Genomic DNA, 26,519 nt, shown 5'->3' on the forward strand with positions numbered 1-26,519 from the left:
GGAGCGAAGAGACACAGCGCCACCGCTGGCGCGGAGTGGAATGTGGCCGTTTCAGGGGAGAAAGGCACAGTACTAGAAAGAGCCACAGCGCCACACCTGGTGCGGAGCGGAGGTTCGGCATCTGGTTGCTCGGCCGACGTTTATACCGTAAAATCTGCTTCTGGTAAGAGACTGAATTTTGCATTCACCATAATACTTAAGCGGGAAAAGAATACGTCCGTCTTTACACTGAAATCTATATATTAATTTTGTCTGCAGTACATATTACTGTAAGTGTAATAAACAGAGGTTGTTGGAAAATTCACGTACAAATCTTAGGGAACTGCATTTCAAAAAAATCATAGAAAACTGCTGACACTGACTGATGCACTTTTGATAGAGATAAATAAAGACCCGATATTTTAATAACCACACTTATGGAGTGCCAGTCAGACTTGTCGCTTAACAAAATTTTACAAACATCCCACTATACGTCTGTAACTAATGCCGATAAAAGAGATGCGTCCGTCGTGAGGTAACGTGGATGTTACCACACACACACACACACATTTTCAGAACCGCTCGTCCCTTACAGGGTCACAGGGAACCGGAGCCTACCCGGCAACACAGGGCGTAAGGCTGGAGAGAGGGAGGGGACACACCCAGGACGGGACGCCAGTCCGTCGCAAGGCACCCCAAGCGGGACTTGAACCCCAGACCCACCGGAGAGCAGGACTGCGGTCCAACCCACTGCGCCACCACGCCCCTCTGATTGGATGTTACCAAGTTTTATGAATCGGGGCGTTAAAACCGAAACGGGTTGCTTTAACACGTGCGGCGAATTCCCGCCCGCAGGGACCAATAGGAGCGCATGCTGCGCGCGGAAAACACGTGAACGCTGACGGGCGGATCCCCCGCAGAGCCACGAGAGCCCCCCCCCCCCAGTTTTGAAATTCGACAGGTGCGACGGCGTAGCGAGGCGGAACGCGCTGTGGTACAGTAAATAATCAGTAAATTATGCGCTCAGCAAACTGATCAGATAAAATAAGTGCGTGTTTTGCGGTTCAGAGCGATGAAGAACGTTATTATGAGAATGCCGGGCTCTCCTGTCTCACAGATAATTTATACATTCAGTCATCGATGCAGCCCGACGCGTGACCCCCCTGCTGCGACGAGGGAAGATCGGGGACCGAGTCAGTCTGCGCTGCACCGACGTTCTGTGAGCTGTAACACGGCTGTTCCCAAGGTTAACTTTTCTGTTTGTCCTTGTCATCCTACCTTCCCCTTTATGTGCAAGGCAAATATCCTCTGGCATTAGTAAAGTTTTAAACAAATAAATAAAATTAATTCATCCATCCTTTGTAGACGTGAAGTTGCTGTGGTATCTGCAGGTTCCAGGTCCTCAGATCCTAAAATAAGAAGAGAGACTCTAACCTCCCCCCGCCCTTCTGACCCGCGCATAAACGGTTTGGATGTGGTGAACAGGACACAGGTCCGAGCCCCTCCCCCGCACCGTCATCGCAGTGTATGGCTGAGGTGGAGACACCTTTCACTGTGGTAAATTAATCAGAGCTCCCCCAAGTGAGCAGCGTTCCCCATCTGCAGCCAGGACACCTTGGTGTGACGTTCCACTGAGCAGGTTCTGCTGGATCTCCCCCGACCCAATAGAAGCTCTCCTCCAGTATTTTCACCCCGGTAAAGATTTACGACCGTACACACTTCAGAAGTGATACAAACTGCGCATCTCTCTTTTTGAACAAGGCTTGTACACATGAGCTCTTACATTTTCCATACAGTCTACGTTTGTTCACTACATATGAGAGGTATGAAGCAACACAAAGGAATGACAGCAACACACACTGGAAGAGCGCAAACTGGGCCGGAGCAGAAAAACATGTCTTAAAACTGACGTCCACTCGGTCTTGCCACATTCACCATGGTTACCATGCTGGTCCCACCTTCTGTTATGCGAGTATTGTTTTTACATGGTAACAGCAGCAGCCGCACAACATTCAGCACACATCAACAATGGAAATTCAAATAAATAAACATAGGAGAGAGTTATGTGTGACAAGGCATCTGTACATATTTATACATATTTTATTTCTTTTGTTCTTTGTGGTCGAGATATATTGCATGGGGGCTCGGGGTGTAGCGGATATCAACACTGTCCCAGTCGACTGGAAAGAGCTTTTTTCTTCTTCTTCCCTGGCGTCTGCGACATTCGGAGACACGTAACGCGCTCGTGATGTCGCGGAGACGGGCTGAGCTTACGGAAAGGCGAAGAAACCTTCGGTTTGGTCTTTGCTGCACGAACACAGAGTCGAGTGTGTTCACCCATAGCTTACTGGCAGACTGTGGCGCACAGGGAGGAGTGTGTCCATCTCCTGAAGAGCCTGTCGTGAGCACCGTGTCACCATCGTTGAGGGCAGTCACTGTCCCTTTGGTCCTTTCGCTCAGTTGGACCAGAAGAAGGAGACAGCAAAGAGCCACCAGAGACGGTGTGAATTGCAAGTGTCCCGCCATGTGTCAACTTTGCAACTGGTTGAAAAACCGTATGAAACAGACAGTCACATAGAGACGTGAAAATATGACAGACTTGGGGGGGGGGGGGGGGGGTTGTCAGAATAGCCACAGTTGATATAGGAGCCGTGGTGAAACGGAGCTGGAGAAGCCGCCCCCTTCCTCCACCCTTGGCTCCTACAGCTGAGGCTGTTGGGACAGCGGGGACCACAACCACAGGAGCAGAACCGCTGCTCTGCCTGACCAAGAAGGTGGATCTCCCCCCACCCTCGGAATTCACACTCTGGTACTGTCCACGCTCCTCTTCCACCGGTTGTCCTGGTTACTGTCCACCTGTGGGTCCTCAAGGCCATGCTTGTGTGAGAAGACCAAGGCGCATTTGCGTGTGTCTGGGGAGGCCTGGGGGTAGGGTTCCGTGGTTCATTTACATTTAAAAATCCCATGAGGACCCCCCCACGCGTCCAAAGTGTCCATCATGCTTGCGGGAGACAGCCGTCTTCAGGAGGAGGCAGTGTCAAGGCGCCATGTGGCGAGTTGCTGCAGCAGTTAGCACACGGTAACAGGAGTGCTGTCTTTGCCCCTCTCCATGCTGGAGTCCTTGTCCGCTGGGGCTGCTGCGGCCCCCTCCTTCGGGGATAACTGACCGCTAGGCGGCTGACCAGTGCTTCTCGTCCCAGGGTCTGCCTCTGCCTCAGGTTCGGGGTCTTGCTGGGATGCTGCTGCTAGAAACAGTAGAGGAGAAGCTGAGTCTGACAGGTGATGGACAGCTTTTGGGATTTATGTCATAAGTCTGCGACCGAGAGCGTTACCTGACTGCGTGCAGGACTTCATGTGCTCCGGCCAGTGCGCCTGCTGGCAGGGGTAGTCGCAGTAGCTTGTGTTCCAACAGCAGTAGAAGATGGCCTCCTTCTTGCAGCTGGCGCACCACTGCTTCTTCTTGGTCTCGTCCACGGCCTGCTGGCGCTCCAGCTCCATCTGCTTCCGCACCTCGGCCACCATCCGCTCGCGCTCCTGCTCCAGGCTCTGCCGCATCTCGGCCATGGTCAGCTCTGTAACGCACGTGTACGGCCATATGGTCAGAACCGGGAACCTTCCAGAAATACCCGGCAGTTCTGTTTGGCCTTGCCCTGTGAATAGTACTGTAATGTAACTTGCAAATATGTTTCTAAACAGTTATAATGGCATTTAATTCAGGAAATATTGCCGATCTATCATCTAATACTCTATTATATGTGTGTGAGGATCCGAACCCGACACCTACAGGACCTGATTGCTCCCACAGCCCAAGAGCGCTGCGCTCCTCCACCTCTGACTACTTGGTGGTCCCACTCACCAGGAGTCCAAAATTGAAAGTCTGTATGTTCTCAATTTTGGCCTCAATGTGTTTGAGTAAACTCCTTCTGTCCCTCAGAGCTGCTGAATCCCTCCCACATTCAAGAGGGGTCTCAAACCAATCTTTCTCAGAGGCACTTTTCTCCAGATTTCCTGAAAGCTCCATAAATGAGTCCAACACCATCTGCTATGATTATTTATGTATTTCTAATGTGAATGTCACTTCTATAGGAGCTACTGGAGGTATATGAACCAGCAACATGGTGGTTCAGACACACAAAGCTGTGCCTATTAATCACGTGTCTGTGCCTAAAGTTCTTTGCTTTCGATGTTCTTCTGTTCACTCTGTACATCACCATGAAGGAAAACATCTGCTGAATGAATAACTGTAATAATTCCAGCGTGTGAAAACAAAACACACCGAGGTTGTGCTTCATTTCGGAGAGCTCCTGCTGATGCAGCCACTGCAACTTCTCAATTTCAATCCTCAGTCGACGGATCTGTAGGTGGGGCAATGGAGAATAATCAGCTTTTCACGTGCAGCACTGCGAGATGGTGAAAAATGTGGTCGCGGGGCGAGAGCAGGAAACCGACCTCCGCTATGGTGTTTCCCGATGTGCTCTTCGAAAGGTCGTTGTACATCTCCGTCATTGTCCCTTTAATGGCATCCATAATCTGGAAAACAAACGGGTTACGTCTTTCGTTGATATTCGGGCCTCGGCTGGTCTAACAGTTTAGGATGAGAACCTGCTGCTTGTATCTGCTCTTGTGCTCCTCAAGAAAGCGCTTGGATTTTAAAATGCACGGTATTTTACTGGAGCAATTCGCGGTAAATGCCTTTGCCAACAATACTAAAGCAGGAAAAATTCAGATTGCATTGCAAGGTTCTCTCAAACACTTGGTCAGGAGACAGCTGGAGCCCTTCTGCGGACACACTCACCTTGTTAGTGTACTTTGCAATGTCTGCAGCCACGTCCGCCGAGGTCGTGGCAATCTGGAGGTCCCCGGTAGCCGAGGACGACAAGGAGGATGGGCTGCTGCCGGAGCCGGCTGTCAGAGAAACAGTCGAGGCAGAGGTCACCAGGGTCATGGGAGAGCTGGACACGCTCAGGGGAACGTCCTTCTGTTGGACGGCTGTTGTCCCGAAAACACACACACAATAATTAAAATATTAATATCCACCCATTCGGGCTTATTCAAGAATAGCGTACGGTTACTATAGTAACAGGTTATAAACGCAGAGTGAAATGCAGTCAATGGAGGCAATTAGGTAAAAGGACTGGTGCTGTCCTCAGTCCACCAAAGGCTGGTGAGTGTTTGTGTATGTTGGTCTTTGCATTAACTGCAACACCCAGCCCTGTAAAATGCCAGCAACACAAAGTGGGTGTGTGCAAGTCTGTGTGCAATGGACCCATTAAGACAGGTAAACTGGTTGGAATGAAGGAGAGGAAACACACAGACCACCTGTGGCCTGAGACCCCGGAGCCCAAAGCATCCCGCTCAACAGTACAACAGCAGAGTCAATTGAGGATCAGAACCAGAAAAGCGGCTCGTGTGCAGCCCAGAGGCGCCATGCTACACCAGTCCTCTGCGAGTCAGTTGGGGAAATTGGGTCGTAATTTCGCATTCCGAAGTTGTACGCGACACCTCGACGTCTTACTGTAACCGCAGGGAAAGCGGAGCGTGCAGGTCCACTAGGGTGACGATGCAGGGGATGGGGGGGGGGCGCGGGCACCTTTTACCGCCTGTCGCGTCTGGTACCGCACGCTGGCAGAGGACTGCTGCAGCGAGGGCGACGAGGGGAGCTGCTGCGCCGGTGTCTGCGCAGCCGGCTGTGTGTGCGCCTGCGCAGCCGGCTGCTGTTGGCTCTGCTGCTGCTGCTGCTGTTGTTGTTGCTGCTGCTGCCTCTGCACCCTCTGCATGTGCCACTTCTGCGAGGACGTCTGGAACTTGCCGGCAGGGTTCCACACCACCGCGCGCTGCACCACCGGGCCAGTCTCCCGCGGAAGCAGGGGGCGTTGTTTCTTCACGGTCGCCGGCGACGAGGAGGTGCTGCCGCTGGGTGTGCTGCTCGGGGCAGCGCTGGCAGTGGCACTCTGGGGCAGGTGTGCAGAGGTGGTGGCAGTGAAGGAAACCATGCTGAGGGGGATGGCCACTGGGGATTGGGCGGGGTCTTTGACGCTTGGGGTCGAGGGTGCGGTGTCGCTAGTGGGGGGTGCAGCTGCACTGGAGGCTGCAGCCGATTTCACTACAAAGCAGAAAAACAGCTCGGTCAGATGCTGGACCCTGGGGGGGGATGGAAATCTCTGAGTGGAATACAGGACTGACCACAGAGGGCGCCCACAACCATAACCTCCCACCAGTAGAGGGCACTGCGAGACAGGGAAGGGAGGACGCTTACGCTCAGGCTTGGGACCGGAAGGTTCCGCAGGTGAGGCAGTTGCTGAAGGCTCCTTCTTGGTCTTCTTGTGCTCCCGGTTGGTCTGGTCGTCCCCGAGGTCAATGACGAGCTCCCTCTCTGAGTCGGAATCCTGGTCCAGGTCCGACGGCGCCGGCACCTTTCCCTCCTCCTTTGTTCGGGGCTTCTCCTTCGCAGGGGGCATGGATGAGCCCATGCCTGTGCCTGCCTTCTCCAGGGTCTCCTTTTCAGCCCCTGCATCCAGGGATTCTTTCCCCAGCGACTCGTCAACGGACGTCACCTTCTCGCTTGCCGCGGCACCCGACTTCGCCTCCGCGACGCTTTCCCTGTCCTCGTCTTTTGGGGGCGCTCTGCCCTTCTTCTTTGTGTCCTTGTCTGGCCCGTCTTTATCGACCTCCTCACTCTGCCTGCCTTTCGGCTTCTGCTCCTCATCGCTCACGTAGTCAGGGTCGCTCGAGTCGGAGTTGTCCGAGTCCTCCGAGTCGCTGTGCTCCACTCCCTTGTACACGTCTTCTGAGATCTCATCTATTCCTGCCGGAGGGGGACAGAAGGAGGTGAGACACATGGACGCCAGGGCAAATACCTCGGGGGAGATGCCGTGCGCCAAACTGATGAGAAAGATGCGCATGGCCTGCAACGGTCACTTGGGACCCAGGTGTGAGGCGGCCGCTCCATACGCACCCAGCTGAGCCTTGCAGCTTTCAATGGTCTTGTCCAGGTTGAGCTGGAAGTGGCTCCTGATCTGCCTCTTCGGGGAGGTGAGGACCACAGGTGCCGTGTGCTGCTGCTGCACCGTCTCACTGAGCTCTTTCAGGTCCATCTCCGCTTTACTCCGATCTGCGACACAGCGGGACCGCGCCACTTCAGCACCTACCCAGCTCCCCCTTCAGAGAGGTGGGCACAGCTGGCACAGGTCTGGGAATTGACCTTCACGTTCTTGTATGGAAAGCAGGTGTTGAATGCAGCGATAAAGTAGCTGAACTTGTGAGGGAAACGCTCAGCATGAGGGACCAAGCGACCCACAGCTGCTGGGGTTATGCTGGACTTACCTGAGTGCCACCAATAATTTAATAATAATTAATTATTTATTGTTTTGTACTCCTGTTCTGTGTTGCACCATGGTCTCCAGAGAAACAACATTTCGTTCCCCTGTATACAAGCTATATAGAGGAATGACAATAAAAACAACTCGAACTTGAACTTGATAAGGTGTAAACTCTGTAAGTGGGTCTAGTGTAAAAGTTGAACGCGTTCACTTGCGCAAACACAGTAAATGAGGTCAGACCCTGACCTAGATCTAGATGGGGCAGCAGGGAGCACAGCGGTTAAGTCAGGTATAAAAATGAGTAAAATGTGGTGCTGCGACACTTTTCCGCCGTAATGGACAACGATGGGTGTGTGGAGCCAGAGAAGCAGGTTCTCACCCAGGTTGAGGTTGAGGATGCTGCCCGTGGAGGAGGGTCTCTCCTGCTTGGGGGCAATGGGTGTGGGGGCGGGGGGTGAGAAAGGCTTGGTCGCTGCTGGGGACACTGTGGCTGTGGGGTTCGGGCCGAGAAAGAAGAACAATAACGGAACGGCTGAGGATTAAAACAGCCTTCGGTGCAACTTAACAATTACTTATTATCATTGATAATATAATTATATAATGGTGTGACAATCAGTTCAGATTCCATCTGCTTTTCCTGTTAAAGGTCATGATATGATGTAATAATACAACAGACTAATACATACAAGATTAATATTTAAATATTTTCATTTAGACGCTCAAAGCAACCGTAAATAACTACATAGCTATACAGCCGCAAAATAATTACATGGGAATTAAACACACACACACACACACACACACACACACACACATTTTCTGAACCGCTCGTCCCATACGGGGTCGTGGGGAACCGGAGCCTAACCCAGCAACACAGGGCGTAAGGCCGGAGGGGGAGAGGACACACCCAGGACGGGACGCCAGTCCGCTGCAAGGTACCCCAAGCAGGACTTGAACACCAGACCCACCGGAGAGCAGGACCCGGTCCAACCCACTGCGCCACCGCACCCCCCCATAGGAACTAAATAGTGAGACAAAATATTTCAACTAAATAAAATTAATTTGTTTAATAATAATAATCTTCAATCAGAATTAGCATGTGTAAGGGAGCCGAAGGATGTAAATGGTAATTCCACAGCGGCAGTGTGAATGTGTGTGTGTGTGTGTTCTGGCTCCAAGGGTGCCCCGTACTGGACAGGTACCTGTGCAGTCCATGCTCTCCTCGCCTGTGCTGTAAATACCAGACGAGGCCCTGCCGCCCTTCTCTGACGCCTCCTGCTCGCCGTCGGAACCTGTGTGGGCCGAGGAGTTGGTGCTGGCGGGGGAGCGCGGTGCGTCGGCGGGCAGGACCCGACGCCCTGCCGGCACGGCCCGGCCCGGCAGCACCTTGGGGGACGCGCTCATGTCGAAACTGAGCTTGAGCTTCTCCTGCCTCTCGGGCCGTACCGAGCCCGCGCTGGGGTTCGACGGGTCCAGCAGCATCTGGAACTGGTTGTCGGGCGTGTAGGGCGTCCTGAAGGGGGCGTAGTTGAAGACACCGAACTTCTTGCGGAACGTCTCCACGTAGATCTCCATCTCTTGCATGGCGCTGTTGAAGATGCTCTTAGTCTTTTTCACAGAAAAAGGGATCTCTTTGGACATGAGGTAGCAGTTGTTGATAGGGACCCAGGCCCTGGGAACAAGAGGGAACATATTTGGACATATTTGGACATGTTGATGGGAATACGCTAGATAGATCTCCACGCCATTAGACAGCAGCAGAAACACACTCTGGGGGAACCAGATCGGGACGGACGAAAGGTCATCGCGGTAAAAGTGCTGTACGGTCTTACCTGTCGTGTTGCCCGAAGAATCGGGCGTCCACCTGTCCGTCTTTATCACGCAGCGCCTTGGCCGGCCAGAAGGGAAAGCCCTTGAGCTTCGCCCAGACCAGAGGGTGGGGGTTACTCTACACACAGCAGAGCAGCCAATCACACGTTATTAGAAAGTGTCACATCTACAGAGAAACACGCACAGGGAGTCGGTGTCAGAGCACAAAGAGGACGATCGTGGAGGGAAGCGTAAGCGCCTGCATAAAAATACCTCGCCGAGCACTCAGAATTTATTAAGGGACAGAGTGGAGGTGGAGCATAGCGAGTGGCCACTGGGAGGCGGAGCTTACGCATGGTTCACAAAACCAGTTGTCCCTCTTCTGGCACGCTGACAGGTAGCACTCGGGACACACCTCGATCTCGTTCATCTGTATGTTCAGAAAAAAAAAACGCATACGTACGCCCGTGTTCAGGCAAGGCGAGTCAAGCGTGAGCGAAGTCATCAGCAAAACCACGAACGAACCGTTTATGCCAACCGCTGCGCACCGTCATCGGGCCGAACCTTTATTCGAGGGCGCTCGCAGCGTGAGGGTCGTACACCGATTTACCCATTTACATAGCGGGGTAGCTTTTACTCTATCGGTTCATCCTTTATGCAGCTACTTGTGTGATGTACATTTGTTCATATGGCGGAAAGTAAGAAATTAACTGTACTTTAGAATCACGCGTCTGCATTTGAGTCTCTCTTTCTGCTAATGCAATGCACACGTTGTATTTTCTATGAGATGTGTGTCTCTTTGGAGAAAAGCAAATTTGTTCATTTGCTAAATGAATAAATGTAATTCAGAGTAAGTACCTTGATCGAGGGTACTACAGCAGGAGGTGGGATTCGAGCATGGGTCTTTCCATCGCAAGATGACACCTCTAACCTCTATGTCACCCTGTACCCCAGGATACCCCCCCACCCCAAGCGCCCACTGGCCACACTGAACAAGGTCACACGCCCGTAACGCTCTGACAGTGTGAAGTGCACGCACGTCGGTTTACACCCCAGAGCCATAATTACTCACCTCATGTTCACAGATTTTTACTATGACCTTAGCTGTGGCCGTCAACTTGTGATTCCCTGGAATGAGCAGAAACGCAGGCGTCAGATACATCGACAGGCCCAAGAAAACAATCAGCGAGCTCGTTGAGAGGATGAGCGCAGCCCGGTCCCAGCCGGGCTGTCGCGGGATCCGGTCCCTCGATACGGGGTCGTAAGGACCCAAGCAGCAGGGCACAGAAACGACCTCTTCCCCTCAATCCGTGTCCCTGGTTGACCTCTGCAGCACACATCATAATCCATATTCACGCTTAAAAGCACATCGATATTCCAGTTGGCGTCCAACTAACTTTTTCAATATGATTTGTCTCATGAAAGCTAAACTAACAACTGAAATTAGTGCAATTACCACGGTACTGTATGTGTTCTAAAGTAAAGTACCTACTAAAGTACCACCAACTAGAGCTGTCTCTCACTTGACAGTACGGTCATAATAATAATGACAGTGATGATGATGATGATGACGGTGATGATGATGACGACGATGACGACGGACTCACCGCCATTGTAAATGATGCAGTTGTGGAGGATCCACTTAACGTCGGCCAGGAAGGCTTCGGTGCAACCGTACATCTTCTTCTTCACGTTCTGCGGACGCGGGAACAAGAGCAAACCCAGCGTCGCAGCGGCGCTCGTGCGAGCGATAGCAAGGAATTTACTACGAAAACGTGGTGAAAATACCTTCTCCAGCGTGCACAGGTCCATCGGGTGGAAGATGTACTCCGCGTAGTCTGGGTGCTGCTCCAGGGAAACGGGCTTCTGGAACGGCTCGGTCTGATGCGGGTGCGAGAGAGCGAGAGAGCGAGAGAGAGAGAGAGAGAGAGAGATCCTCATTACCCAGCATGCTCAGAGGCCCGACCCACAACCCATCACTATGACAGACACGGTAGGGCTCGACCACGGTCGGGCCTAACTTGACCATAACGCCGCGTGTTATGTGAGAGTGGTTCTGGCGGTCGGGGCGGCCGTGAAGTGGGCCGAAGAACCACTGTGACACTTCCATTTATTTATAGTCCATAAACTCATTCACCCACTTACGCAGCCGGGCAATTTTCACTGTTTCGGTTCAGCGTAAGCACCTTGATCGAGGGTACTACAGCAGGGGGTAGGATCTGAATCTGTGTGCTCTGAGTGTAAGGTGGGAGTCCTAACCGCTGTGCCACCTGCTGTCTCACAAGTAATCCATTGACTTCACCATGCAGAGGCTTTTTTATATGAACTCACTGAAATTTGCACATTTTAGCTTTTTAAGTGCAGTTTGGCTAAATGAGTCTCTATGGTAGGAGAGCTGGGCCCGCCCTGGACCTCGAACACACAACCTTCTGGCTGCCAGATGACTTCCGTGACGAGCACGCCATAGTCCCGAACTTCAAATCCCGTGTGCGCAGCAGGGGATGGGGCGGGTGGCTGGCTGGTCCCCCACCCCCCCCAGTCGGCACACTCACCCCTGGCTGCTTCATCTTCTGGAGCGCGAACTTGAGCAGGTAGGAGAGCTGCTCGATGTTGAGCATCGTCATGGCCTTGCTCTGGGTCTCGATGCACTCGGCCACGGTGATTTTCTGGAGCACAGCGAGAGGACACAGCGCTCACCTTCTTGCAGGGCCTTGACCAGGCGTCCCGCAAACCAACACCGCCCCGCTGGGTCACACGGCACTGACCGTAACCTCCGTATCTAAGAACATTTATTAACAATCTGTCACTTTTCTCGAAGGTACTAACGGCGTTCAGCTACTTACACTGATTTACCCGTTCGTACAGCAGAGTCCTTTTTAGTGCATCAGTTCTGGGTAAGTACCTTGAACCTGCAGCATGAGGTGGGATCCAAACCCAGATCGTTGAGGAAAAACACCGTGGCTCTGACCACCACGCCACCTGCTGGCCTGCACTTTGTTTACAGACATGTCACCAGCGCTGCTCCTGTTTCCGTGTCATTAAACTGCTTTCGTTTTCACGTTTCCGAGTCCGCCGTGGTACCAAACTCTCACGCACCCCGGTCTCTCGCTGTACTGCTTCTCTACCACACATTTACCGCGTTTCCTTCACGTTTACTCACTGCACAGATGCTGCCGTGTGAAGGAGCCCCGACCGTGCTCACAACCCTCACCTCTGCTAAAGTACCGATCGTGTCTTAGAGATGTTCCCTCCTGCGCGGAGTTGCAAAGCTGCTTATGAACCATTTATCACCTGTTTTTTAACTATTTATGAACCGTGCTTGCTTTTCCCTGAAGATGCCCTGCGAGCGTTTTTATCTGTGTGGGAGAGAGGTGACCACAGGTAACACCATTGCAGGAAAGACTAGCTTGTCTTAGACCAGTTTTGGTAAGACCTGTTTGGGTAAGACCAGTACAGGAAAGAGTAGTTCAGATAAGACCGGTACAGGAAAGCTCCGCAGGTGACAGCCGTGCGGGGCGGTGCAGGTCTGCGGGGGGGCTCCCGACCGATTATGCAATATGCGCCCCGCACCCCCCCCCCCAAGCCCCCCCCCACGGCAGCGCCCCACCACCACCGGGTACCTCGCACTCGGGGCAGAACCAGTCGCCCTCGGGCTCGGCGGCCAGCCGCAGACACCTGGCGTGGTAAACGCGGGGGCAGAGCTCGCAGCAGAGCACCTGGCCCTCCCGGTGGCACACCCAGCAGTAGAAGTCGTTGCGGCCGTCCTGCGGTACAACATCAACAGGGTCTGTGGTGAGTGGCTGCTTCACATAGTAAAAGGGACCGTGCCTGAGCTCGGACTGGAACGGGGGCGAGAGAAAACAAAAAGGGGCGGGGTGGGGGTGGGGGTGGGTGTGAAAACAACAACAACAGAAATAAAACACACGTCGAGATGTGCGGCACAACAACAAGCGGCGGGGGGAGGGGGCGGAGGGGGGCGGGTCCTGTCAGACTGCGCCGTCATGTCGACGGCACGCCACCCCCCCCCCGGTCACCGCTTCCGCCAGTAAACGGACCCGAAAAAAAGATCAAACCACAAACAATCCCAGGGGAGCCCTTCTGTTTGACCTTTGATTTTCCTGCCAGTTTAAGCGTCGCTTAGCTCCTTATGCAATTAAAGGGGTTCGGACCACGTCACAGCCACCGGCACCGCGGTACGACCTCCTCTGATTTACTCATCGTTCCAGATAGAGGCAATGACTTGGCGGACGGACGACACGAAACGCAGAGATCTGCTTTGCTTCCCGCGGCCCATCAGCGTACACAAAGCGTAACCTATTTAAAGCGGAGCAACTGCTGACAAGTATATTAGACCATTATAATGGGCTTTGAACCTGCGACCAGTGGGCCCAGAGGTCGAGAGCCGTGCCGATGCGTGCTTCCATGGTGTGAGGATAAACTGGCAGGAAACGCATGCTAGAGGAGAGAGCGTTCATCTTGATACATAAACTAGAAGAACTGAATAAGAATAAAAAATTGAATATTATAAGGGGGTTGCCAGACGCTGCCCTGGGGCCTCAGTACGTGCTGGTTTTTCGACTCGCTGAGCTCTTCGTACATTACGCTTGCCAGACAAGCAAAAGATGTCATTTTCGACTAAAGACAAAAGATATTTTTGTACTTTACTATGATAATAATAATAATAAGCCATTAATTTTTTTCTATATGATTTGTCTAATCAAAGTTAAACTTTGCTTTTACACTAGTTTACTCTGGTTTCGCCAATTCCCGTGTTCCTGGGTTGGTAACTCTTTATGTTCTTACACTCGGTGCTTCATTTCTAACCCTGATTTATTTGTCATTACAGCACGTTGTAATGTTTTTACAGGAAGAAAAACGGGAACACGGATTCGCGCCGCTTTTATTACGAACGCCACACACATCCTGGGATCAGTGCGACGATGTGATTTTTAAAGCATTAATGTACTTTTAGAACATTTTGCAGGCCCTTAAAGGCCTTGTTTCACGTAACATCCATGTCGGTATTTCAGGTCTCTGTATTTCGGGTTTCTCGAACCCGGCGCACGCGGGGTCGCCCAGGACCGCGTCCAAGAACCTCTGTCCCGGAAAAGATTCGACTTGTGGTTTGATCTTTTTTTTTTCACATCATACAACAAAGACGATAAATTGAGATGTTATATTAGTGAATTCCGTGTGTGTGTGGTAAAATGACTTTGAGAGTGGGCGGGGCTCCAGGGGGCGGAGCCTCAGCCTACCTGCTCTTTGCTGCTGCTCACCATTCCCGGTTTCTTCTTCTTCTTTGAAGGGCTGGGCGATGCCTCCGAGGGGGAGTGGCCGTTGGAGGAGTGCGGGGGGCTGGGCATCTTGCGCTTCTGGGCGCCCCGCTCTGCTGAGCCGGACTCCGGACCTGCTGAGGAGGAGCGACCGCCGTGTCAGACGCGGGTTCCCCAGTTGAGGGCACCGCAACAGGAGGCGGGATTCGAACCCACAGCGCTAACCGCAACACCATCTGCTGGCCGTGATTAAAATCTTGCAATGACGCGATCAGAAGTTGTTTCATACGTCTCCCTCGAGCTGCACGTCACGATAAAAATTAATTTTCCAGACAAACGGCAGCTGACAAAATGCGGGAAACTGAGCGGAGAAACAAGGCCAGAGGACAGGAGTGTGTATAATCGAGAAAGATTTCATAACGAAGCCCTTGCTGTATCCAGGCAGGTTGTAGGACTAAGTCTTTGTGAGGACATGCGCGTGCGCACACACACACACACACACACACACACACACACACACACACACACACACACACACACGCAGACACACGCACATCATGCCGCTCTTACCTTTGGACCGTGTGGAGATGTCCATCCCCTCTACGACATCCGACTCCGTTTTTATCTCCTCCTCGGCCAAACTGTGGCAAAAAGGGGCGGGGGGGGGGGTCATCTCAACAAAGGGCTCTTGTCACTGTAAACAAGTACGAGAACAGAGAGGCCCCCCCCCCCAACCCCCACTGTGCATTTTTAAAGGTTCATTTCCAGCACCTCTCCGTGGGATGCGACGGGTCTTCGGCTCGCTGGTCCCCCCACCCCCGTTGGCACCCATATGTTGTGTCAGGAGTACACGGAGAGCTCCAGAAGGACAGGTCTCCGTGGCAACGCGTAAAGCGTCCCCTCGACAGCAGGTGAGCGAAGGAATTCGAAGGAGAGGCCAAGGAAATGAGGGTGTTTATGTTCTGCGTTGTTGCGTAAACCTGCTTACCCGTTCACCCCAAAAAGTGTAGAACAGATCAACGGCATTTCCTAGCCTTCAAAGGGCTCACCGCTATGTTCTCGACGCTCTCATGCTGCACTGGAAAGTGACGTGAGGAATCTGAGAAAGGAGTCCCAACTGCTGCAGGACAAGTGTGAAAGTGAAAGGATTCGAACCCCGACACCTACGGGACCCGATCGCGCCCTACAGCCCGGTAAGAGGGTTGAGCTCCTCCATCTCTGGATGCATCGTGGTCCCACTCATTAGGGTCCAAAATCAAAAATCTGTAGGTTCTTAGTTTTGGTCCTGATGGTGGAATGAGCTCCCACTGTCCCTCAGAACTCCTGAATCCCTTCCAGCTTTTAACGGGTCTCGAACCCATCTCTTTCAGAGCCACGTCTCTCCTTATCTGAGCTCCATGAATGAGTCCAACACCGTCTGCTATGATTATTTATGTATATGCATTTTGAATGTCGCTTCTATACGAGCTACTGGAGGGATGTGAACCAGCAACATGGTGGTGTCCCACACACACAAGCTGTGCATCTGCAACCCTGCAGGTGTGCTGATGCACTTTTATTTACCGAGCTGTACGTCACATTGGAAAACAGTACTGGCTAATGTAAATGTAAGTAAATTGAAGGATCTGTATGATTTACCATGTAATGGATGTGGCTTTGAGGTAAAAGTGAGTTTGGACTTACGAACAAAACAAGTTACGTGCTGCGTTCCGGTCCCGGCTGTATTCATAAGTGGAGGAGCTGGCGTACGCTGCCCTGCAGCAGTATGAATCAATATTGGTTTAAAATGATAAATGTGCCCGCTGCCCCGGGTACGAGCGACCGCCCAGCACCCACCACCACGCCAACACTGTCCGGAAACGATGAGTCCACAAGAGTAGCTTCCAGCCTGCCTTTACTTGACAGCACAGTTCCGGGATCGCAGCGGAAAAACGGACACACGGGGAACGCGAAGCTGCGGACGGAACGATCCGGAAAGAAAGAAAGCCCACGGAGAAACGTAGTTCGCCTGGGATCGACCGCATGGAAGGCGATGAGCTCGTTCTCCCGAATATCGATTTTTCAGTGTGCGCCTGGACGACGTCCAGGGAGAGATCTGGAAGAGGGTCCCTCTGACGTGCCCTCCCACGTTTATTTAACACAGGAACAGCAGGAGACGTTCCAGCACTGGAAATGTCTCTCCCACACACGCACACACACACACACACACACACACACACACACACACACACACATCGAAATAAAATCCTTGTTTCTCCGGTAACACGTTTCTATGGAGACCGTCTAAAAGGGACGTTCATCAGTGGTCAGACCGCTCTCCGGACTCCATTCTTCAGGCTGAGATTATAAACGAGTTTGGTTACGATCAATAGCTTCCTCAGTAACCTCGATCAGGGATCAATAGCCTCGCTTGCGGCTCTCGGAAAGATGCACGTCTGAGGTTGAAGCTCCTGAACTTTAAACCAACTAGAAAGAATCTCCTGCTCTCCTGGACCCCCAGAGCCGCCCCGCTCAAAGCCGAGAGGGAAAGAACACCTTAATTCCAAAAGAGCCGAAAACACCGGACGGAAACCGGACAGAGAAGGCAGCCGGAGTGCAGGCGGTTCGAGGTTCAGCTCCCACGAGTGGAGCTCTTAGGGTTACCATGGCGACACAAACTGAGCAGGGACACCTGACAGCTCTGCTGGGGCTTCTTCCGAAATTCCACCAGGCGCCCCTCCCCTTCCAGGTGGGATTTCGACACCCTCACCAGCGCGGCCTGAGCTGCTGACGATCACAGCTCCGCGAGCCAGAAACCAGTAAAGGATAAACAATAACAACAAACGATTAAAGGGCCATCGTGAGCAGACGGACGACCGAACCAAGGAGAGCGGGGCGGATTCCCGCCGCTTCCTCGTCCGGGTTCATCGATCCCCTGCGCGGTCGGCCACCCCGGCTCGGCGAAAACGCACACGCGGCCGAGAACGCGTTCGTGAACGATGGGGAAAAAAAAAAAATCATAAACGATACCGGTGTAAAAAAAAAAAACTATGAAAATCATCAACCTGTTGACTTTGTAGGCCTTGGATTTTTTTTCATCAGCGGTGTCAGTGGTGTACTGCTCTTACGCACTTTGGGCTGAAAACAGTTTCAGCTACAGCTCTAAATCAATACCAACAATAATAATAATAATAATAATAATAACAACAACAACAGCAAAGGCAGTAGCCGCACTGACCCGCTGGGGCCCCTCCGAAGGCCCACTGGCTCTACGGTACAGTTTCAGTTCCAAGCCGGTTGGGTGAGAGCTGCACCGAGATACCGGGGCGCCACATTCAAGGGGAAACCTGACCCGTGGACAACCCACTGCCTTGCCCCCCCCCCCCCCCCCCCCACGTACACACGAATGTGCGTGCCCACCCCTCCCCCGCTTCGCTTGCAGACTTCCTCTTGGCCACCACTCGAGGGACCTGGGGATTAGGGCAAACGCCACGTCAGACTCCCGGGGGCCCCCGCTGCCACGGCAACCGCGAGGTCACCGCTGCTGTTGTGGCTAAAGAAAGAGGAAAGGGGAGGGAAGAGCAGCAGGCTGCCCCAAGGGCAGGAATGCAGGCCTTCGCACCCCTTCCCCCCAGCGCCGCGCTCACCTCGTCCCCGCGCCCGTCCTCTGGGACGTCCCAACGGGGAAGCCTCTGTTTGCCAACGAAAGGAGCAAACAGGTTCCTCCGGCCTCCGCTCCTTAGCGCCGCCGCGTCTCTCTTTCTCCTTGGTCGCGTGTCTGTCCCCGTGGGTGCGGGGGACGATCTGCTCCTGAGGCCCCAGGTCCACCCCCCTCGGAGAAGCAACCGTCACCCCTCCCCCCCAGCGTGGGGTTCAAGGGGGGGACGCGTAAGAGAGGATCGCACCCGACACCACCCGGCCACAGACACGAGCGTTCCCACACACCCCTGCTGCCACGAGAGCCATCTTGCCTCCTGCCTGCCCCCCCTTTTTTCCTTCAGCCTCCATGAAAACACGCTGACAACCCCAGTCCACACCCCCCCCCAAGAAACAAGGCACAGAGAACAATCAGGGCTCCCCCCGCGAGCCCCCCATGTCAGGAATAAACCCAAGAAGCCAGTGCAGATGAGCCCTCTGCCCCCCTCCCCCGACCCCTCCCCCCCACATCGAGCACGTATCCCAGTGCGTGAAACGGACACGGAGCGCCATACCTCGTCTCACAGCACAGAACATACAAGGCAAAGTCTTCACCCTTTACAAATTTGGGGATGGAACAAAGATGGATGCAGAATTTTCCAGAAGGCCCTTGCTCTCCCTGCTGCTCCACTGCAATTGTCAATCTTTAACCTCGGCAGCGGCCACGATTGGCTGAGACGCCACATGGAGGCGCCCGATTGGCCGATCGCGCCGTGCCACACGGCTCCCGTCTAACCCGTCTCCCTCGCAGACGATGTGCTGCAATGCAGAGGGGATTCCTCCCCGAACGAAACGTAGCCGAACGTGCGGTAAAAAGCGCGGTCGCACGTCTGAAAATGGCTGTTTTTAGGGAGAGCGGAAGGAGGACGCCGCTGCGGAGCCTCGAACCCGCGGCGCCCGTTTGCCCGGCGCTCCCTTCTCGTCGCTCCGCCACCTCGTTCCGGGTGGCGCGTGGACATCTCTGCCAAAAACAAAAACCTCGTGAGGAAATCAATTAAAAAAACAATCGGGGGTTTATGGCACCGTAGGCCGCGGCGTTTCCAAACAAAGCCGTTAACAAAGTCACGGCGTCACGCTCGTTTCCGTGGCGACCGTAACCCCGACACATGGTAAAGGGCTGCGCTGAATATTTACAGTCACGCACGAACGTGCGGCCGTACAATAATCGTAACATCACCTTCAACAAACGGCGCGGAGACAGCGAGGCCGAGCGCGAGTCGCGGGGATCAGTTCACGTTCGTTCGAAACGTATATTTCCCTTTATGTAAAACTTCCGCCGTCGCTTCGCTTCTCGCGCCGCCAGTTTGGTGCCTGAACATGTCAGTGGGTTCGAAGCCTTCCGGTAACGGAAGAGCGTTTGTCTTCGCGATTCCGGCGGAGGACGGACGGCGAGAAGGTGTGCCGTGCCGGGCAGAAGCGGTCCATCCGTGAGCGCGGTCCCAACGTTCGGTCGGGACGGGGTCGGGGGACGGGGGGGCTGACTTGCTGTAACGAAGCAGAGGCAAAAAAGAAAAAAAAAAACACGACGACCTTCCCCCTGAGAGAGTCCTCCCTCAGGTGCGTGTGAGTAAAAACCAGGTAGAACAAACACACGAACTCAGCGTGCGCGTGTCAGTGTCCTTGGCAACGGCGTCTCGGAGGTTAACAAACAGCCCTCGATCTCGAGCCTGGAGCGGCTCTCTAATGGGGGGTGGGGGTGGTCTGCCGGGCCTGGGAGTCACGGGTCCGAGTCACAGCTCGGAGTCCTGTGTCCCATACCCCGAATTCCCAGGATTCCCTCCCGGCTTCCTGCACCCACCCCCCACCCCCACCGAGAAACAGCACCGTCGTCCATTTTGGCTCCGCTGGCTGCTCTCGTCTCTCCTCCTCCGTTCCTCTCTATTATTACGTATAATTTCCTTTTTCCGCAAGTCATCTGTAAGCAAAAAGGTGGAAAATTAAGAGCCCTCCCCCTCCCCCGCCACCCCACACGTGCCCACCCCCCGTCAGCATGCGGACTGTTGAAGACTTGGGCCCTGGGCCCCCCCGCCCCTCCCCCGGGTCTCGCTGCTCTTGTTCCACAGCTGATCCCATAATTCCATGTTCCATAATTCCAAAAGCACCCCCCGCCCCCCCAAACCCCACCCCACCCCCAAAACCCCCACGTCAGAAAGGTCAAGGCGGCAGTGGACGGCACATTAAACGCAGTTCTGTTGTGGTTTAGGTAAAGAACAGACCCCAGTAAACATTTAATGGATTGCTATGGCAACCGGTGTCCCACCATGACTGAAAGCAGCAGTGTGGCCTTCCAGGGTGGAGAGCGTGCCCCTGTCCCCTGTCCCCTGTCCCCTGTCCCTTGCCCCCTGCCAGGCCAGGCCCAAGCCCTGTGCCGGTGGGCACGCCGGCCCCCCCCCCCCCCACCCTGCCCCTGGAGAACCGCACTGGGTCTCTGCAGCAGCTCAGTGTGAGAGAAGAAGAAGGAGAAGCGGCTCTTACCTCTGCGGATGCATGGCCGCACCGCGGTATGTCAACGCTCAGAGAAAAAAAACATGGAGGACGGCCTCTGAGCCCTCACACGGAGCAGAATGGGCTCGGCGCTCCGGGCTCGGCGATCGGGGGCCGTCCCATAGAAGCCGCGTCCTGACTGGCCGGCCCGCGCTGGCAGGATGTAAGGCCGCAGCCGATTGGCTCGCGCGTTTCCTGAGCGATTACCTTTGTTCAGCACAGTCAGGCGGCAGCAGCTCTGGAGACGCGCAAAAAGACGGCAGGCCCCGCGCAAAAGCAATCATTTAACGGTGTTTCCGCGGCCCCCCGTCCGCCGGTGCCGTCCGCAGCCCCTCCTGATCGGAAACGGGCCTTTGTGTCGGAAACCCCTGCCTGTTCGCCAGACGTCCGCGGCTCGCTGCCCTCGCACCCGGGGGGAAGGAGGGACGAAGCCCGCAGCAGCACGCAGAAATGGCCACAGCGGTCGCACTTGTTTGGGTGCAGATCTCTTCCGTTAGTCACGTTGCAGCAGTAGAAATCCTTCAAGTATCAGTTTAAAGCGCACAATCGATATAAATTTCCAACTCGAACAAACGGACTTTAAGGACACGAACAGACAGGATGTACGTACAGACATACCTTATAATACGTAAACATGTATACATACACTCACCAAAATGAAATTTGCCCACTGAAGAAATATAGCATGACAGCCAGAAACCTTGTTGTGATTTCCAGCCAAGGCCTTCCAATAAAGGCGGTTTGAGCAACATAAGCAGCAAAGTAAAACTGAAATGTTAAAACCAGAAATAAATTGACTCCACCCTGCAACATGTACCTGCTCTGATTCTAATGCGTCACAGCACTTTTCCGGTGTGACCTAAGACACACAGAGCAGCTCGCACTGCTGGACAGTGACACACACCTGGGGCTGTGCACTGAACCAAGGTGACGTGCTCAAGGGTTCGACAGGCCTGGGGAAGGGGGGGGGGGGGGGTAGCAGGAAGAGGAGCGACTCTAATGTCACTACTCGCACTCTCCGGTCTGTCTCTTTTACTCTGATAATATCACAGTCTCGAGTTTGAACCTTTTTATGTGGTTGTTTTACCTATTTTTGGAGCATATTGTCTCACGTGGAGATCAGGGTCGTTCCACAGGGTTGTGAAGTTACACAACTCGGCAGCCCTGCAACTTCACTTTTAAGAGGCGACCTCTAGAGGAATATGACAGAATTGCACCTTCTAAGTTTTTCCGCCAAGGTTAGTGTAACACTGACCTCTAGAGGAAAGTTGCAGAATTGCAGCCTCTACATTTTTTCACTAAAGATAGAGTAACACTGACCTCTACAGGAAAGTCACAAAATTGCAGCCAGTGGTGTTTTTTTTTTATTAATTAATTCCTTTTTTACAATGGAGTGGCCTATCTAGACCCCGGATTATATTTACATTTAGTCATTTAGATGACGCTTTTATCCAAACGACCTACAGTGTTAATCTACTTACAATTATTTATACAGCCAGGTCATTTTACTGGAGCACCTTTAAGGTAAGTATCTCTCTCTGAGATCTGAACTTGTGCCCTTTGGGTCCAAAAGCTGTAACCACTACACTGCCAGCTGCGCAGTGTGGGTCTTGGCCCCAGTTCAGCAAGTCCTAGACAATTATTTTAATTTTAATTTTGCCTGGAACTTTCAGGTCGGATGCCTTGCTATCCAATTCACAACTTCAGTAAAGCAGTCAAACAGAGAATGGCACAGTGGCACAGTAGGTAGCACTGGTGCCCCGCAACACTTGGCCTGTGGAGGCAGGTTCTAATACGGCTCTGTGGCAGTTTCTTCTCAGGGACATGTTGTTGAGGTGTATTGATGACTCTGCTTGCTGTCTGAGTGAATAAATGTGTCATATTGTTAAGACACACATCATAGTGTGTGAATGCCACAGAGTGTGTGTGTTCCACTGATGTATGGATGAGTGACCCAGTGTAAGTAGTGTATCTAGCAGTGTAAGTCACCTTAGTGAATAAGGTATGTGGGCTGGTAACACTACATAGAGTTCATTGGAAGTCACTTTGGAGAAAAGCATCTGCTAAGCGAATAAATGTAAATATAAATGAGTGAATTTAGATAAAGGATTATTATTATTACTATTATTATTATTATTGAGATCAGATGACACCAGTCTGGTTTTTGAGACAGTCCGTCTGTGTCTAAGGGTGTTCATCTATCGTCCACCAGAGGGAGCCCTCAGCCTCCCAGCGCCACAGAACAGAGACTTAACCCCGGTTTAGCCGTCTCGCTGCCGCTCTGGGAAATGCGCTCTTTCGGGTTCGCGGCTGCGGCGCGCATGCGTACAACCCCATCTCCGGGTTCTGCCAGTGACTCGCTGCGCTGCTGTCGCCCCTCAGTGTCTGTCTCACCTGCGTTCACTGAGGCCTGTAGAACACTGGACTTCCAGCTGAGACCCCCCCATGTGGGCAAGGGTCATTATTATTATTATTATTATTATTATTATTACAGTTTTATTTTATTGAATCTAGAGCCAGTAACGCTACACATTTTAAACTTTCTCCATCCGTTAAACCTGTCTGTTTCCTCTCTGCCTCAGGGTTCAACGGCAGGTTCCCTCCAGGAGACATCTAGTGCCACCACTGGCTGCATACGGTGCGCCAGGTGACACGACACTGACAGGTTCTAGGTTTCAGGAGTGGGGGCGCGGCGGGGGCCTGCTGTTGGACAGGTTGTTAAAGATGCCCCTGGCAGGGCTGTTTGAGCTGTTGGGGCAGAAGAGCCCTGTAAGCACTGCGCCCCGAGGACTTTTACCGCACCCGGGTGACGTGCGCCAGCTTCATCTGTTGGCGCTGAGGGACAGACGTGTCACGACCCGTCGCTGCCAAACTCAAGCGGCGCAGAATCGCCAAGCCATCCCCCCGCCCCCCGTGCGGTGGCCTCTGGGTTCGACACCCGGAGGAGCCGTTCTCAGATGCCTGTACCTCAGTGAGCCGTTCGCTGCCCTTCCTGGACATGGGAAGCTGTGCACTGATCTGTCCTGTTTTATTTCTGGGAGATTATTGTTATTCTTTTTGTTGTTGATAATAATAATAATAATATTAAGAATCCCGTACTGGAGTGTACAGTGCACAGTGAGGGTGCAGGGAGTGGACGGAGGAGGGGTGTGCTGGCCTCCGAGGCCTCGCTGGGGAACCATTAACCTGGCTGTGATGAAACTCTGTCGTCTGGTACCCAAGGCCCTGGTACCCTGACCTCCATGTTCCGGAAGGTTCTCCACGTAGGGGCTTAGCCCTGCCCTCAAGCCCAAGTGCATGTAGTGCGGTGATGGGACAGCAGGGGTGTCGTCTTTAGCTGGAGCTGCCACTGGACAGACAGTCGCTGTGGGTTCCAGTGGGATCCCTGAAGTAGAGGACATAAGAGTTCAGCTGTGTGTGTGTGTGTGTGTGTGTGTGTGTGTGTGTGAGAGAGAGAGAGAGAGAGAGAGAGAGAGAGAGAGAGAGAGAGAGAGAGAGAGAGAGAGAGAGATTACCCTGCCCCTTCCCTCCACTGAGGACTGTCTGTCCATCCACCAAGGACTATGATCTGGCTACCTCCACTTCTCTCTCCCCGTGGGACGGCTACTGACTCATCCCTGGTTTGGTTCTCTCACACAACACACACACACACACACACACACACACACACATACACACAAAGGGGAGGTATGACACACTCTCGGGTGCAGATCTCACACACTCTGAAAGGTGCATTTTACATAACGCTGTGTGTCTTTGCATGTCAGGTCAGGAGCTCCGATAGTGTGTGAGCACAGTGCTAGCGTGGGGAGAAGATCGGTCACGTCTGCGGCGGAAGACGAAAACACGTGACCGCAGCGTCTCACGTAGCAGGTTCCACAGAACGCAAGTGACCTGAAGGTTGTTGGTTTGAATCCTCAGGAGTCACTGAGCAAGTCCTGTCAATAGCAGCTGTTTTCATTAGGTTGTAAAGAAGCAGGCGTGCCTCCTCGCTCTGTCTCACTGTGTCTCTCTCTGTCTTCCTCTGTCTGTCTCCGTGCGAGTCGGCAGAGAGACGCGCCGCTGCACCTCTGCGCTGTACTTTTCCACTCCTCTGGGGCCTCCTACCTGCCTTGAATGCTAAGCAGTGCGCTACGCATGCCGAACAGCGGGAGGACACCGCTGAGCACAGCCATCTGCGTCCTCCAGTCGTGCCTCTCTGTTCCTCTCTCTGTCCACCTTTCTGTCCATCTCTTTCTCTGCCTGTCATCTATCCATCTGTTTCTTTCTTTATATCCATTTGTCTCCCCACCTGTCTGCCTTTGTTTGTCTGTCCAGCTGTCCACCTGCCCATATCTTTCTGTCTGTTTTTTGTCCAGCTGTCCACCTGTTTGTCTCTTTCTGTCTACCTGTCTTTATTTGTCAGTCAGTCTGTCCATCTACCTGTCTGCCTTTGTTTGTCTTTCCACCCATCCACCTGCCCGTCTCTTTCTGTCTGGCCATCTGTCTACTTGCTTGTCTGTCTTTGTCCAGCTGTCCACCTGTTTCTTCCTTCTGTCTACCTGTCCAACTGTCTTTGTCAGCCAGTGTGTCCATCTGTCTGCCATCTGTTTGCCTGCCTGTTTCTTGGAATCTTTTGCTCATCTTACCTCTGGCTGAAATTCCTGGGGGGTAAAGCTCTTGGACCTTTGGCAGATGTTCCTATACAGCTGTATCAGTAAACAGTGTGAATGAAATCAGCTGCTCAACAGCTGTTTATAATTACATTGTTCACTGCTGACAGCCAGGTACATCACCTTCGGGTTGCTGAAGCCTTGTAGGGCCTCCAGGTGGCGCATTAGTTAAGGAACTAGTCCTCTAAGCAAAAGATGGCTGGTTTAGACCTTCTTTGTGCTTCTTACCTTAGAGCAGCGTACTTCAGCTGAGTTGCAGCCGTACGTTTGTGCCTTTATTCAATGGGACAGATGTGTATAACGGTCCTCGGCCCCATCCTGCTCATCCTTCTTACAGAGTTTCTGTTGGAAACAGTTGTTGCCCCACCGTCCGCACTGTGCTGGACTTGTACGCTGAGCTGCTTACTCTGATTTACCCATTTATACAGCAGGGCCATTTTTACTGTGTCATGTCAGAGAAAGTACCGTGATCAAGGGCACTGCAGCGGGGGGTGGGGGGGTATTTAAACAGTCGCGATCACTCTAACCACAGCGCCACCTGCTGCCACCATCTTTCCTCATTCCTGTTTATCACTGGTCCTGTTCATCCGACTTTGTGTAAAGCAGCAACCGGCGGTTCTGTTCAGGTCCAAGAGTAGCGCTCGGCCAGCAGGAAATCCGCCTTTAAAGACTCACTCGTTAACACGAGTCGTTCATTTAGTGCCACGTTTTAAAGCACTCGCTTTGTGCTCTTCTCCTGCCTCTTAACCTATACGTTCAACATGGAAAAGACATCTCTTTTTATGGTCGATTGTTTCTGAACACAGAGAGGTGCGTGACCGTGGGTTGAATGTGTATGCGGGAAGCAATGAGCTAGGCCCTAATTACCCCTTGTGTCTCTGTCCTCCACCTGTCCCTCTGCCCCTCCCCTCCCCTCCTCAGATCACCATGGAGACCTGCTCACCGCTACCTGGGGGTTCCTGGGGGTTGCTTGGAGGGAGCACAGCCGCCACATGGTGAGGATCACACGAGTGTTCCCTGATGCTCCGGGCTTCTGCTCGCGTGGACCGTCCGCAGGAGACCTTCGTCCATGCATGTGGACAATAACACCCCCCTTTGATTGGAACGCGGTGTATTTTTGGTGTGAGATCGCCCCTATTCAGGTTCTGTGCAGTAGAAAGCCAGCCTGGTTTTGGTGATGTGTGATAATTGTGGACATTTCATCATCATCATTACATTATCATTATTTTTTTCTGTTACTTCCCATTTTCCAGTCACATGTGATCATTTGTACTAATTCACTGTAATTTCATATGGCCAGAGACAATAATTTAAGGTGAGCAACGAAA

The 26,519-nt window shown here is 53.0% G+C and overlaps 2 protein-coding genes across 16 annotated transcripts in view; one reads left to right on the top strand and one right to left on the bottom strand.

Annotated features, from left to right (window-relative positions):
• Window positions 1–1,721: 1,721 nt before the first annotated feature.
• Window positions 1,722–26,519, bottom strand: LOC108936401 (protein kinase C-binding protein 1-like). Of its 11 annotated transcripts, none has more exons than XM_029248785.1 (21): window positions 26,141–26,519; window positions 23,726–23,924; window positions 14,951–15,021; window positions 14,363–14,517; window positions 12,728–12,946; window positions 11,660–11,773; window positions 10,896–10,988; window positions 10,715–10,802; window positions 10,180–10,235; window positions 9,460–9,537; window positions 9,131–9,246; window positions 8,501–8,970; window positions 7,678–7,788; window positions 6,935–7,090; window positions 6,236–6,784; window positions 5,570–6,082; window positions 4,775–4,968; window positions 4,429–4,509; window positions 4,256–4,334; window positions 3,312–3,551; window positions 1,722–3,221 (listed from the first exon to the last, which is right to left on the bottom strand). In XM_029248785.1, the coding sequence occupies exons 2-21, from the start codon at window positions 23,836–23,838 to the stop codon at window positions 3,049–3,051; spliced, it is 3,669 nt and encodes a 1,222-aa protein (XP_029104618.1). In that variant the 5' UTR covers window positions 23,839–23,924; window positions 26,141–26,519; the 3' UTR covers window positions 1,722–3,048. The 11 variants fall into 11 exon arrangements, with proteins under 11 accessions (XP_029104618.1, XP_029104620.1, XP_029104617.1 ...); XM_029248787.1 differs by having other exon boundaries at window positions 1,722–3,224; window positions 12,728–12,871; window positions 14,363–14,514; window positions 26,141–26,517; XM_029248784.1 differs by having other exon boundaries at window positions 1,722–3,224; window positions 14,363–14,514; window positions 26,141–26,517.
• The window catches only part of LOC108936514 (nuclear receptor coactivator 3-like), a 34,347-nt gene continuing 32,040 nt past the window's right edge, over window positions 24,213–26,519 (top strand). For all 5 annotated transcript variants that reach the window (XM_018755918.2, XM_029248782.1, XM_018755920.2 and 2 more), the window contains exons 1-2: window positions 24,213–24,439; window positions 26,113–26,186. The gene's annotated coding sequence lies outside the window, so the exon portion shown is untranslated. The remainder of the gene's footprint in view (window positions 24,440–26,112; window positions 26,187–26,519) is intronic.

This window comes from Scleropages formosus, chromosome 24, assembly GCF_900964775.1.
Source record: "Scleropages formosus chromosome 24, fSclFor1.1, whole genome shotgun sequence".
NCBI classification, from domain to species: Eukaryota; Metazoa; Chordata; class Actinopteri; order Osteoglossiformes; family Osteoglossidae; genus Scleropages; species Scleropages formosus.